The 14,277-nt window shown below is 48.2% G+C and overlaps 1 protein-coding gene across 1 annotated transcript in view; it reads left to right on the forward strand.

Moving 5' to 3' along the window:
• LOC147110683 (cytochrome P450 2C39-like) overlaps positions 1–9,457 on the forward strand; it is a 28,209-nt gene extending 18,752 nt beyond the window's left edge. The window contains exon 5 of the mRNA XM_085999947.1: positions 9,296–9,457. Coding sequence (XP_085856073.1) covers positions 9,296–9,457 — 162 coding nt within the window. The remainder of the gene's footprint in view (positions 1–9,295) is intronic.
• Positions 9,458–14,277: the final 4,820 nt, after the last annotated feature.

Below are 14,277 nucleotides of genomic sequence, written 5' to 3' on the forward strand. Positions count from 1 at the left end.
GGATCTTAAAAAGGACGCTGCAACGCAGACAGCTTGTGGATTGAAACCCAAGCTGCAGTTTTCTGAGAAGACAGACTTTGTATTTTGAAACCAGACAGGGCTCTGAATTATGTATTAGACCGAATTGGAGACAAATCTAAATTCAGTTTAGGCCTATAGTTAAGGCCATCAAGCAGTCTACATATATAATCGCAAACAGATTAAGAGAACCATCGAGGGTGGACAGGCCTATCAAGGAACATTCATGACAATACAATTCAATTATCGGGCCGGTAGATGCGATTACCGGCCATCTAAAAACAGTTAGTATGGATTGCTACCATTATTTAAAATAGCCCGCCAAAATTAAGACAAAGAACTGACCTGATTTGGCGCGCAGATAAGGGTTTTTCGAAAGGAGTATAATTGAAGGCCCCCGGGTAGCAATCGCGGGTTCAGGCTCTCTTCTCTTCTCTTCTCCCTCTGCCCGCCCTCGTGGCTGCCGCTCTTTCCCCGTCCCGCGCTTAACCCCTGGCCTTTGCCTGTGCCTTTTGCCACTCCATAGCCCCGGCATTGCATCGGGCGGACACGGACAATTCAGGCCAGGCGAGGCGGGACGCGATGAGGGGAGAAGGGAAGACCAACTGAGGAAGACCACCTGAGGAAGATGAACTGAGGAGACGAACTGAGGGGAGGCTTTGAATTATCGGGCCTTCAGCCTCAGCCGACCTTCGAATATCTGCACACCAACTCAAACTGTCGGCTGGCGACGAAGAATCATCCCTGCAAGGTAAAGTACCCAAACAGAGACTTTAACTTTGGGGTACTCAAACCTGGACAACACCCTTGCAGCACCCGGAGACCACGTGACGACAGCAGGCTCCAGAGAGCACCAAGAGCGAACCCCGAACCCCACTGCTGTTTTGAGTCCAACAAACCCTTTTGATTGGTGAGCATGAAGTTCTGACCCCTCATAGCTTAGTCTAGTTAGGTATAGGGGGTGAGATAAGGATAAGGGGATTGTTAAGATAGTTGTTTTCCCTCGATGTGCTGTGTGTTCCCCATTCCCTGTATAATTATATAGTTATTCTTTTGTATTTTTGCCTGTAGAAGTGTATACTAATAATTTTCCATAAGATTGTATCAATTTTTCCTCTTCAATAAAATCTTGGTTTTGTTTACATCCAACCACCTGTCTACTCGAGTCTTCTCTGTACCGTCGCCTTGTATCTAAGTCCGGTGTCTAGAACCCAGGGGCGTTGGAGCGATTCGAGCCGCTCACAAAACAGTCAGAGGCATAACTGACTGGGCGCACACGCCACCACCACAGGCCACCCCCTACACCCTGTTTTTAATAATTTGTCCAAACAGGGTCCCTTGATCCATAATTTGGGGGGAATGCGGGAATTTTGAGAACCCTACACAAAAGAACATTTGCAGCTAGCAGTAGCTGGAAGTGGTCCATGGATGGAGTCTCAAAGAATCTTTAGTGCAATATATTAGTACAGTTGCTTATTTAAGTGACTGGTTAATTTGGGAATGAACATTAGTCCTGATTTTGAATTGGACCCTGTTGTTTAATTGTTTAATTAAATGTGGAGGGAAAAAAGAACAAATTCACCACATACCAGACCAAAACTCCCTTAAGCCATGTGCCGTAGAAGTGTACCTTAATAGTTCACCAGAAGGAGGTTATTCTGTTAATTGTGTTTGTGCTGGTTCTATGCTAGAGCAATCCCCAACTAATCCCACTGCCCTTCTCTCTCCCCATAGCCCCGCATCATCTTCTGCTTCAAACATTTAGCTACTTTTCCCCATAAAGCTCTAGTGGTCTTACTATTATGTCCGTGTATAATTGACACACGGACTGCAGGAGTTGGTTATAACAGGTCTTTACTGAGTGGAGACAACCTGGAACTACCATGCAAAAGTTACCACACAGGCTTATATACAGTGGTGGTCACTACTGGTACTGCAGTATACAGGGGCTGCAGAATATAGTTCCTTCTGCAAAGTACATACACTACAATTCCTCCCCTTTTAGCTAAACAATACATAACATTCGATTAATAATTAAATAACATATTTACAATTACAGTTGCTAGACACATTAGTTGAAGTTAAGCAATTATAAGTTCAGTCTTTGAGGAGGCTTCCTGATTCTGTCTGGATAACGCCTCTTTGGGGTATCAGGTTCTTCTGGCAAAGTTGATTCGGGATCAATGTCGTTGTTTGGTTCGTCTGCTTCCAATGTCACCGATTCTGAGGTAGATGCAATTGGTACTTTGGTTTCATCACCAGGTGTATCGGATCGTGGTGTGGAATTGACGTTTTCCAGTGACTCTAGAATCTGGTCAGCATGGCGTCTTACAATGCTCTCTCCAACGTCCACGGTATACATTAGAGGTCCTTGCCGTGTACAGATCGTTCCTGGCTGCCATTTCTCTGTGCGGTAGTCCCGGGCCAAAACTGGTTGACCTATCTTAAAACTCCTGGTCGGCCTTTCATTCATATTCTGAAACTGTCTGTTCCCCAGATCTCTTCTGATGTTTGGCTTAACCAAATCCAAGCGGCATCGTAGTCTTCGATTGAAGAACATCATGGCTGGAGTTTGGTTGGTAACCGCATGTGCCGCATTCCGGTAGGCAAACAAGAAGTTATCCACCTTGTGTTGTAGGGGTATGTCTTCATTACACATTGCCTTGATAGCCTTCTTGAATGTTTGAACGAACCTCTCAGCCAATCCATTGGTGGCTGGATGATATGGGGCGGATGTGTAATGCTTAACACCATTGTTCTTTAAGAACCTCCGGAACTCTTCAGACACAAACTGTGGTCCATTGTCGGAGCAAATCTGTTCAGGCAGCCCATTTCTGGTGAATATGGTTCGTAAGACTGTGATAGTTTTTTCTGTGATGGTTGAGGACATTTTTATTACCTCTGGCCACTTTGAATGTGCATCCACCGCAATTAAAAACATCGAGTCCATAAATGGACCAGCAAAATCAATGTGCACCCTTTGCCATGGAGATGAGGGCCACTCCCATGGATGTAATGGGGCTTGTGGTGGGGCGTTTTGGACCTTCTGGCATCCTGTACAGCTCTTGGTCATCTCTTCGATTTCTCTATCGATTCCTGGCCACCACACAAACGCTCTGGCTAAGTTCTTCATTTTTACCCCTCCCAGATGACCCTCATGAAGCTCATTGAGCACTCTATCCTTCAATTTGGGTGGAATTACTACTCTGGATCCACACATCAATGTTCCTCTGCACACTGACAGCTGTTCTCTTCTCGGCGAGAATGCTGGCAGCAGTGGTTCGCCATGTGCTGGCCATCCCTTCAGCGTTAAATCATAGACCCAGGAGAGTGTTGGGTCATTTCGTGTTTCCTTTTCTATGTTTGCATTCGTCACAGGGAGACATTCGACTATGGTCGAGTGGAATATCTCCACTGGATCCACTGCAGGTGCTTCTTCCACCATCGGCAATGGTAGGCATGACAATCCATCAGCATTCCCATGCTGTTTAGATCCTTTGTACTCAATGTCATATTGGTGTGCCCCTAGGAAAAGGGACCACCTCTGTAGCCGTTGTGCTGTCATTATCGGTACGCCCTTCTGAGGGTTGAAAATGGAGACAAGAGGTTGATGATCAGTTAGTAGAGTAAATTTCTGACCGTGCAGGTAGTGATTGAACTTCTTCACCCCCCACACCAGGCTGAGGGCCTCTCTGTCAATCTGGGCGTAGTTACGCTGGCTGAAGTTAACGAGCGTGACGCAAAAGCTATCGGCCTCGCTGAATCATCAAGGAATTTATGTGACAGTACCGCTCCAATGCCGTAGGGAGACGCATCACACGCCAGTCTTATCGGTAGTGATGGGTTGTAGTGAGCCAATACTTCTCTTGAAGTGATTAGGTCCTTACTCTTCTGAAAGGCCCGCTTACATTCATCGCTCCATTTCCATGCTACTCCAGCTTGTAGTAGGGCGTTCAGTGGGTGCAGAATTGAGGACAAATTCGGCAAAAACTTATGGTAGTAATTCACGAATCCGAGGAATGACCTCAGTTGCGACACATTTTCAGGCGCTGGAGCCTTAACTACCGCTTCAATTTTGTCAGGGGACTTATGTAACCCCTCTTCATCAATAACGTGGCCACAATACGATATCTGTTTCTTAAAAAACTCACACTTGGGGTGATTGGCTCGTAGCCCATGTTCTCTTAGTCTAGTGAGCACCTGCTCTAGGTTGGCAAGGTGTTCACTGTCATCTTCACCTGTCACTAGGATGTCGTCCAAATAACACTGAGTCCCCGGAATCCCTTGCAGGACTTGTTCCATCGCTCTTTGCCATATCGCCGGAGCTGATGCTACTCCGAATACCAGTCGATTATACTGGTAAAGACCTTTGTGAGTGTTTATCGTTACATACTTCCTAGAGGATTCTTCAACCTCCATCTGCAAATATGCTTGTGCTAGGTCAATTTTTGTAAAACGCTTCCCTCCAGATAGTGAGGCGAAAATATCTTCTATCCTCGGAAGAGGATATTGTACTGTGTGAAGGACTGGGTTCACCGTCACCTTGAAGTCCCCACAGATGCGAACCTTCCTTGGCTCCTCAGACTTATTGTTTAACGTTTTCTTCATGACAGGAACAATGGGTGTCGCCCACTCGCTCCAGTCTACCTTAGATAACACGCCGGCATTCTTCAGATTCTCCAGCTCTGCCTCGACGGCTGGGCGAATTGCATATGGTGCCGGTCTTGCTCTGAAAAACTTGGGAATTGCATTCTCTTCTATTTTTATCGAGGCGGTTACGCCTTTAAGAGTTCCCAGTTCTTGTTGAAATACCTCTTTGGCGTTAGCTAAGATTGTTGACAATCGTCCAGGAGTGACGTCGTCATCCTTTTTACCAGCCACCATCAGTGCCTGAATGGAGTGCCAGTCTACACTTATCTTTCTGATCCATTCACGTCCCAATAACGGTGGTCCACCATCTTGCAGTATGTACAGATACAATTTCTGTATTTCCTTGCCGTTGTTTTCGACAGGCACCCTTATTTTTCCTCTGGGGTATAATTTTTGCCCCGTATACGTCTTCAAGACAATGGATGTCTCTTTCAAGGGTATGTGTGAGAATAGCCGCTCGTAGTCTCGTCGATTCATGACGGTCAGAGCTGATCCTGTATCCAATTCCATTTTGACTTGGGACCCTGCTATCGTGAGGGTGACCCAAATGGTTTGGTGATCCTCGTTTGCGATTACGTTGTGAAGTTTGAGACATCTTAGTCTCTTGTTCCCGGATTCACTATCGCTCATCTGGTCTTCGGAACTACTGTCCGTCATCTTTTGTACTTTCCTGTACTGTTCCTTAGTAGCCTTTTTGTTGTCGTTAGTCTTCTTCCCAGACCTGCAAACTCGTGCAATGTGTCCCATCTTTCTGCATTGCCTGCATATTTTGTCCTTGGACCAGCAGTCCTTCTGGTCATGGGTTGTTCTGCCGCAGCGATAACATTTTTCAAATCCCCGTGTCATTTCATGGGTGCCGTATTCCTGTGGCTTTTGCTGTATTTCCGCAGTTCCCCTTGCTGCTGCTTCATACGATACTGCCACGCTGAAAGCCTTATCTAGCGTCAGCTCTTTCTCTGAGAGTAACCTCTTCTGGGTTCCTTCACTCAGGAGTCCACAGACAAATTTGTCCCGTAGGGTATCTGCCAGTCCTGCTCCAAACTGGCAGTGCTTTGATAGCTTGCGTAGTTCCGTAAGGTAATCAGCATTGCTCTCATCTTTATGCTGATTTCTCCTGTGGAATTTAAATCTTTCTGCTATCAGCAGCGGTGTAGGATTTAGGTGTTCCTGTAGGATTTCAACAATTTCGTTAAAACTCTTCGCCTTCGGTTTGGCTGGAGTAATCAGGTTCCGCAATAGGTCGTACGTTCTTGCGCCCATTAAGTTTAGTAGTACCAATGCCTTTTTCTCATCGGCTACTTCGTTTGCCTCGCAATATACCTCGACTCCTTCAACATACGTGGTCCAGTCTTCTATTGCATTATTGAAGGCAGTGATATTGCCAGTCTTCGGCATCTTGGAAATCTAAGATGGCGCCTCCCGCGCTTTGCCTTCTTCCCCGATTTAACAAAATGGCGCCTCCCGCGCTTTGCCTTCTTCCCCGCTGGATTAAGATGGCGCCTCCCGCGCTTTGTGTCTTCTCCGCTGCTGCTAGCGCTGTTGCTGGCGTTTTATGCCTTGATGGCGACGCCCTATGGTCTTCGCGCATTTCCCCCCCGCGCTGCTGCTAACGCCGCTCTCCGCGGTTCCCGTGGCAAACTGCAGCTCCTTGCGGCTTTCTGCGCTTCTAATTTTTATTATTTCCCCATCATCGGAGCAACCCTGTGGGACACTTGCCTCCCTCTTCTCGGGTCTGTACGCTGCCCGGCTTCGTAGCACCAGCCGTGCCCTGTGTGCTCCACCCTCTCTCTCTCTCCTCTTCCCGACAACGCTGCTCGGCCCCGTTTAAAAGCCACCCGATCGAGCTCTAGACTGCCGCAGCCCAGGAAGGATCAGTGTACTACCTGCCACCAGCCCAATTAGCTGACACACCATCGACAGGATAACCAAGCCCCGCTCTCGACAGCCTCTCCTGCAATCTTCAACTCCGATGAATCAGAGGCGGATGCCCACGGTCGACGCCCATTTCTTCTATTCGTTTATTTATTTATTTATTTATTTTCTTCCTTCTGGCCTCGACCTCTGATAACTTCGCTTCAGGGATGGATCCCCATGAGGTGGTGCAGACTGTAGGTAAGTTCGGATCTGCTCGTCGCCAGTATTATGTCCGTGTATAGTTGAGACACGGACTGCAGGAGTTGGTTATAACAGGTCTTTACTGAGTGGAGACAACCTGGAACTACTATGCAAAAGTTACTACACAGGCTTATATACAGGGGTGGTCACTACTGGTACTGCAGTATACAGGGGCTGCAGAATATAGTTCCTTCTGCAAAGTACGTACACTACACTTACCACTCCATGTGCCAAAGCATTCCATGCTCCAACAAGCCGCTGCGTAAAGACATTACTCCTAAACTCTCTCCTCACTCTTTTAGTGACAGTTTTAAATTGGTGATCCCTCATCATTGACTTCCCAGCCTTTAGAAATAGTCTTTCCCATAACTTCTTGTTTGAATCCTTCCAATCAGGTTATTGCTCCTCTTGTAGCACTGAAACAGCCCTAACTAACGTCATGAATGGCATTCCCTAGGTCTGTGACAATGGTGCATTATTCCTCCTCATCCTCTTTGACCTCTCTGTGGTGCTTGAAAGGGTTTACCACACCATCCCCCTCCAGTGTCTGTCTTCCGTACTTCTTCACACAAAGGGTAGTGGAAATCTGGAACTCTCTTCCCCAAAAAGCTGTTGAGGCTGGGGATCAATTGAAAATTTCAAATCTGAGATTGATAGGTTCTTGTTAGGTAAAGGTATTAAGGGAGATGGAACCAAGGCGGGTAAATGGAATTAAGATACAGATTAGCTGTGATCTAATTCAAAAATGGAACAGGCTCGAGGAGCTGAATGGCTTCCTCCTGTTCCTATTAAAAAAAGTGAATGTTGCAAATGTGAAACAGAAACGAGCAGGTTGGTAATGGTCCACAAGAGAGACGGGTTAATATTTTGAGGTAGAGCCCTTCAACAGGATGATCACTGATGGGTGACAGTTTGGACATTTCCATGTCAGACTTCATTTGTACCTGGTGATAGAGCGAGATTACGTTGACTCACATGGTTTACATTTCAAGAGAGATGTCATAGAATTGTACAGCACAGAAGGAGGCCATTTGGCCCATCGTGCCTGTGCGGGCTCTTTGAAAGAGCTATCCAAATAATCCCACTCCCCCTGCTCTTTTCCTGTGGTCCTGCAAATTGACCTTTTCAAATATATATCCAATATCCGTTTCTTATGTTACAACAGTGACTACACTTTAAAAAGTACTTCATTGGCTGTAAAGCGCTTTGAGACATTCAGTGGTCATGAAAGGTGCTATAGAAATGCAAGTCATTTAAGTCTTTCTTTCATTCCCTTTTGAAAGTTACTATTGAATCTGCTTCCACCACCCTTTCAGTGCATTCCAGATAATAGCAACAATAGTAAAAACCTTAAATCAGCTATAGTCACAACATTTAAAAAAAGCATTTGTGAAAGATTCATAAAATTTCAAATATTTATTTATTGCCTTTTTCTATGAGCAGAAAACTTAGACATGAGCAGGTTGCTGGCTTGCTTTGATATTGATTAATTTTTTCTATAGTTCTACAATGCGTTCCCTTCCTGGGCTTTCTTCCTGGATCACACAGGAAAATGTTCCACAATGAAAGGCTGGTTTCGGCATTCTTCAAGAACTTCCTCAAGGAAAATCGCCAGAAACTGGATGAGAATGACCTGCGGAGTTTTATTGATGTATTCATGTTCAGACAACGGCAGGTATAAACTCCACTTCCCTTTCAAGAAGTACAGTAGATTTTCTGTAACTGGGTAGCTGTGTTTATGTATTCCAGAAATAAAGACAACTTGGGTCAATCCAGCACTGGCATGATGGGCTGAATGGCCTCCTTTTGTGCTGTAAATGTCTATAGTTCTATGGAAAGGATTTGAAAAGAGTCATACTTTTAAAAAAACAAGAGTTGCATTTACGTAGCGCCTTTCATGACTTCAGGACGTTCCAAAGCACATTACAGCCAATGAAGTATTTTTGAAGTGCAGTCACTGTTGTAATGTAGGTTTAACCAACATCACTAAAACAGATTATCTGGTCATTATCACATTGCTGTTTGTGGGAGCTTGCTGTGCTCAAATCGGTTGCTGTGTTTCCTACATTACAACAGTGACTACACTTCAAAAAGTATTTCATTGACTGCAAAGCACTTGGGGTCATTCTGAGGTCATGAAAGGTGCTATATAAATGCAAGTGCTTTCCTTTTTTATTTCTTTTAGTGATGTAGTTTGAGGGATAAATACTGGCCAGGACACCGGGGAGAACTTCTCTGCTCTTCTTTCCAATAGTGCCATGGGATCTTTTACGTCCTCCTGAGGGGGCAGTCCGGGCCTCGGTTTAACATTTCATCCAAAAGACGGTACCTCCGACAGCGCTGCACTCCCTCAATACTGTACTGGAGTAAACCCGCTACTGCCTCTTATTCCTGGCCGTGTTTCTGTGCTGCCTTTCCCAATAATCAATGTTTCAGCTTAATTATATGTCAGAGGTCACACGCTACTGGACCCAATCCAAATTCTGAGTTTTTACGCTGTTATTTCTTGTAGGAATTGGTCAACCCCAATTCATATTTCTATGAAAACAACTTACTGTACACGACATCTAACCTGTTTGCTGCTGAGATGGAGACCACTTCGACCACACTTCGTTGGGGCATGCTTCTGATGATGAAATATCCGGAGATTCAGAGTAAGAAGCAGTCCGATTGATTCCACTTGAGAGCTTATCTTCTATCATTTTGCACACCTCATATTCTCTGATTACCGTGGGTGAGATTTTTAACTTGCCCGAATAAAGCTGCAACTGTTCTTCCAATCATTTAAAAAAATGTCGTTGGCTGGCAGAAAAAATTTACGGGGAAATTATGAGAGTTATTGGATTGGAGCGGACTCCCAGAGCTGAAGATCGGAAGAGTTTGTCGTACACTGATGCAGTGATCCACCAAATCCAGAGGTTTGGTAACATTGTGCCGCTGAACCTCACACATGCAACAACAGCGGACGTAAACTTCAAAGGATATTTCGGCCTAGAAATTGGGTACAGCCCCGCTTGAAGCGTTAGAACTGGCGATGCGCTAAGTTTATAGCCAGACGAGAGCTATCCGCGCCTGGCGCGATATTGGGTTGCATCACCCCCAAAGGGGATTCAGGCGCTAAATCAGCCGTTGCACGGTGCTCTTAAGGCGCAAAAGGTCAGGCGCTACTCAATTTCGAACTGGACGGGTGCAGCGCAGGTGAACTCAATTACGGCAAAGCACGAGACCTGCAGGCGCCGGCCGGCTCTTAAAGGGGTGGGTCAGTCAGACTGAGCTTCAACACCCAACGCCCTGTGGGCCTCAGATTCGGCGTTCACCCTTGTCTGGCGGTACAAAGTTGATCATTATGGAGAAGGTTAGGCAGAGAGCAGAGCGCTTCAGCACTGAGGCTCTGGACCAATTGGTGGCTGCAGTTGAACACCGTCGACAGGTGCTGTACCCGGATAATGGCAAGGGGCCAAATCAAAAGGCTTACCGACGATCTTTGAGGGAGGTTGCTGTGAGGGTCAACTCCAGCAGCATGGCGACCAGGACCCCTGTTCAGTGCAGGAAGAAATTCAACGACCTCACACGGATCGTTAGGGTGAGTGATGGTTTACCAAACTTGTGCTTCCCTCCATCTGCAGCTGACTTCGGGCACCCTGCTGCAATGATGCGCCACTGACCATCTGCCAGTATGCACCCATGGCCCTTTCTGGGCACACACATGGACAGATGTCTCAAGGCCTCATGTAAGGGCTCTTGCACCATGGGGGGCATGCGATGATGTCTCAAGGCCTCATGTAAGGGCTCTTGCACCATGGGGGGCATGCGATGATGTCTCAAGGCCTCATGTAACAGAACCTCCCCTTCTTTCCCCTGCAGTCGAAGATGGCGCAGATTAGAAAAGAACAGCGTCGAACCGGTGGCGGACCTGCACAAGTGGTCACTCTCACGGATCTGGAGGAGAGAGTGCACCAGATACTTGGAGGACGTCTGTCTGGTCCAGTCACCACTGCATCTGCCGACCCCATTACCGACAGCGAGGGTAAGACTCTCACCTTTTTCACCTGTTGCCTTCCACTTGGTCCCCCCACCAGCATGCATCCTCAGTGTGCAGCCATGTCAGAGCCATGCCGCAATCTGGCATGCCTTTCAGCAAACCTGTCCTTTTGCTAAAGCCACTCTTCCACCTCCCACTTTCAGATGAAGCAGCACCAACTCGGGCTCAACGCGCTGAAGCTGCCAGTGCCAGTGCCACCAGAGGCGAGGACCAGGAAGAATCCGGAGCAGCCGTTGCAGAATTCGGGGAGCTGAGACATCTGCAGACTGGGGATAGTAGTCCCCTGGAGGGGAAGGGGGGTGGCTCTGAGGATGAACCAGTTGCCGGACCAAGCGGCATGGAGCAACGCAGGGGGGATAGGCAAGTTCGGCCACCGTCTCCCCGCAGGGCAAGGCAGGTCGTCATGACTGCTGGACAGAGTGCAGATGAGGTCCGGCGCCTGGCAGAGATGAGCAAACAGGCCCGGGTCAGACACACGGAGCTGATGGCTGCAGTGGAGAAGATGCCTGAGTCAATAGATTCATTGGCTAGGAGTATGTTGGACTTCGGGGCAACAATGGAGGGGACTCTGCAGGGCTTTGGCGCAACAATGGAGAGGTCTCTCCAGGTGTTCGGGGAAACAATGGACAGGTCTATCCAAGGCTTCGGGGCCACAATGGACAGGACTATCCAGGGCTTCGGCCCAACAATGGAGAGGACTGTCCACGGCTTTGAGTCGGCAATGGAAAGGACTGTTCAGGGCTTCGGACAATCCCTGGAAAGGTCTGTGCAGGGCTTGTCCGAGGCAGTGGAGCGGTCGGCTCCTGCCTTGTCCGAAGCCATGGGAAGAACTGTCCAGGCCTTCTCTGAAGCACTGGCACCTGGCACACAGGTCCTCACTGTTGCCACGCATTCACTTGCTGGGCTCCTCCACAGCCAGATTGACGCAACGCGATGTCTCACTGCAGCCACCCTCTCTGCATCAGATAGGATCACCCCGGGCCCTTCCACTCCTGTACAAGGCCAGGAATCCGTGGAGCCTGCGATTGTGGCGGATGAGCCGAGCCGCTCCCCTCAGATAGCCAGTGTGTCGTCCGACCATGGTGCAGGTGTCCTCTCTCGGCAGGAGACCATTGCACATGCCAGCGCTGGGACGCCTGCATTGCAGCTGCCACCACCTGCAGGCCACACTGCTCCCAGCCATGCTCAAAGCAAGCATCCCGCGTCCGCACCCTCCAAGCCCAGAGGTCGGCCAGGCCGTACCTCAGGGGCTTCTGCGCTTCCAGACAGTCGGCAAGCGTCCCCCAGCCTTGAGGCCGCCACTGGGGTGCAATTACGTAGGAGCAGCAGGGAGGGAAGGGGCCGGGCGCGAACGAGAAGTCGTTCTCCCTCAAGGGGCCAGTTGTAGAGGGAGGTGCTGAGACGTTTGTTTGTCCAAATTCACGGACACCCTCACCTGCTGTTATAGGTGCAGATTTTTGTTGAGTTTTGCTGCTTTGCCGAACAGGTCACTTTTATTTTGGCAGTGATGGTTTCTGCTCACTTTACATTGTTTAGCTGTAATGAAAGACTTTTGTGTCAATAAACAGAAGTTTAAATGTTGCTTGGTGCATGTGACTACTTTCAGTGATGCTGGCATGCAGAGGCCCTCAAACATCCAAAGTGCCCATGAGGTAAGACTCTCATCATTCCGCCACAGGGGTGTCGAGACGAGTCTAGAGGAGCCTCTGACGTATGGATCTTTCACTTTCAGCAGCCCTTCCATCTTCCTCCTCCTCCTCCTCCTCCTCCGCCTGCTCTTCCTCCTCCTCCTCCTCCTCCTCCTCATACTCCTCCTCCTCCGCCTGCTTGTGCAGGGTCCGAGGGAAGGTAATGAATGGATGCGTTCGCCTATAAAGGGCATCTGTCACTTGCCGGATGCAACAGCGGACTGCAGCCTGAGCGACGGTCGCATTGTCCCCAATGGCTGACTGAAAGGAGCCGTTGGCATAAAAATGGAGGCTTTCAGTCAGTGTAGCCATCATGGACAGAGAGGTCCTGCAGCATTCACGCGGCTGCAGATCCTGACCAAGCAGGTGGCACAGATCAGTAACAATGTCCCTCCAGATTCGGAGCCTTCGCAAACACTGCTCCTCCGACATGTCAAGGCTTGTCACCTGCTGCCTAAAGACCCTCGCAGCCTCCCGTCAGATTGGCCGACCTCCATTGCCCCTCCTCCTTCTGGCCAATCCCGGCCCTCTCTCCCGCCGTCTCTCTGCCCCTTCACAGTGTTGGGCGATGAGGCCGTCACCCTCCAAACAAGCTCCCATTCCGATGCCAGTTGGTCAAACGGCTTTTAGGTGTAGTGCTGCAAGTGCTTCGGACAGGGTTGAAGGTCCCAAGTACTGTAAAGCTCAAATCCCTGAACTCCGCTCCACATTAGCTCGCCAACTCTCTCCAGCAGCGATCGCAATGAGCAGGCCAAGTGGCAGAAGATTCTGCACTAGAGCTGTCCCCTTTAAATAGCGCCGACCTACTCCGAGAAGGGCCTGTTAGCCCTCCCTCGAACTGTCACTAATAGCGCTGGGCGCTAAGGCTCCGGGCGCCACCCAATATGCGCTCAGGCGCTCCTAAAAGGCGTTGCACACTGAAATGACGTCATGAGCCGTTTGCGCTCGCGGGCGCACGCAAACACTTAGCGCAGGCGCTAAATGTATAGTCAATTTCTGAGTCGGCGCTATCCTCATAGCGCTCGCCCCAACATAGGGCTTCGCCCCAATTCTAGGTCTCTTTAGGCACTCAGCGCCGGCGCTACCAACCCAATTTCTAGGCCTTAATTCCCAAGGTACCCTAAGGGAAGTGGGGCCACCATTGGGGCCTTGTATACTGACATTTATTGGAGGGGGGAGAGAAAGAGCTATTGAGGTGTGGCATCCAATTGGATTGTGTACCATTAAGTGCCTAAGCTTTCATTAATTTCTATGTACCATTTTATATATAATCTTCATTCCAAATATTATGGCTCTGTCTAAATGTCTTGGGATGTTTCACTACGTTAAACATGTTGGCCCGGAATTTGTTGTAGGTAATAACAGCGAACGAACAGCATTCGCTGGTGATACCCCTTTGAAACTGACCGCAACTTAAGCATGTGCATCCTAACTAGGAAATCTTGAAGTTGCGGTCAGTTATTCACTGCTCCGACACTGGTTGCATTCTCCCCCCGACCCCATAGCCAGCAATCAGTGTAATCAGGGAAATCAGTTAAACTGATGAAAACTTGGCCTTTTCCACAGTAATATCGCTGTTAAATACCCCATTAAATGTTAGACCCATAAGGATTAGGAGTAACTGGGGTTTTAGCAGCGTATTGACTGCTAAACAAACGTTTACCTTTAAAAGCTGATTATAATTTTGTGGAGCGTCGAATTTATCCAATTTAATAAAAGTTACAATTTTTAACGAACTATAAAAACAATTAAAAAATTTTAAAG

This window comes from Somniosus microcephalus, chromosome 11 (genome assembly GCF_052327205.1).
Source record: "Somniosus microcephalus isolate GS21.2 chromosome 11, FLI_Smic_1.0, whole genome shotgun sequence".
NCBI classification, from domain to species: domain Eukaryota; kingdom Metazoa; phylum Chordata; class Chondrichthyes; order Squaliformes; family Somniosidae; genus Somniosus; species Somniosus microcephalus.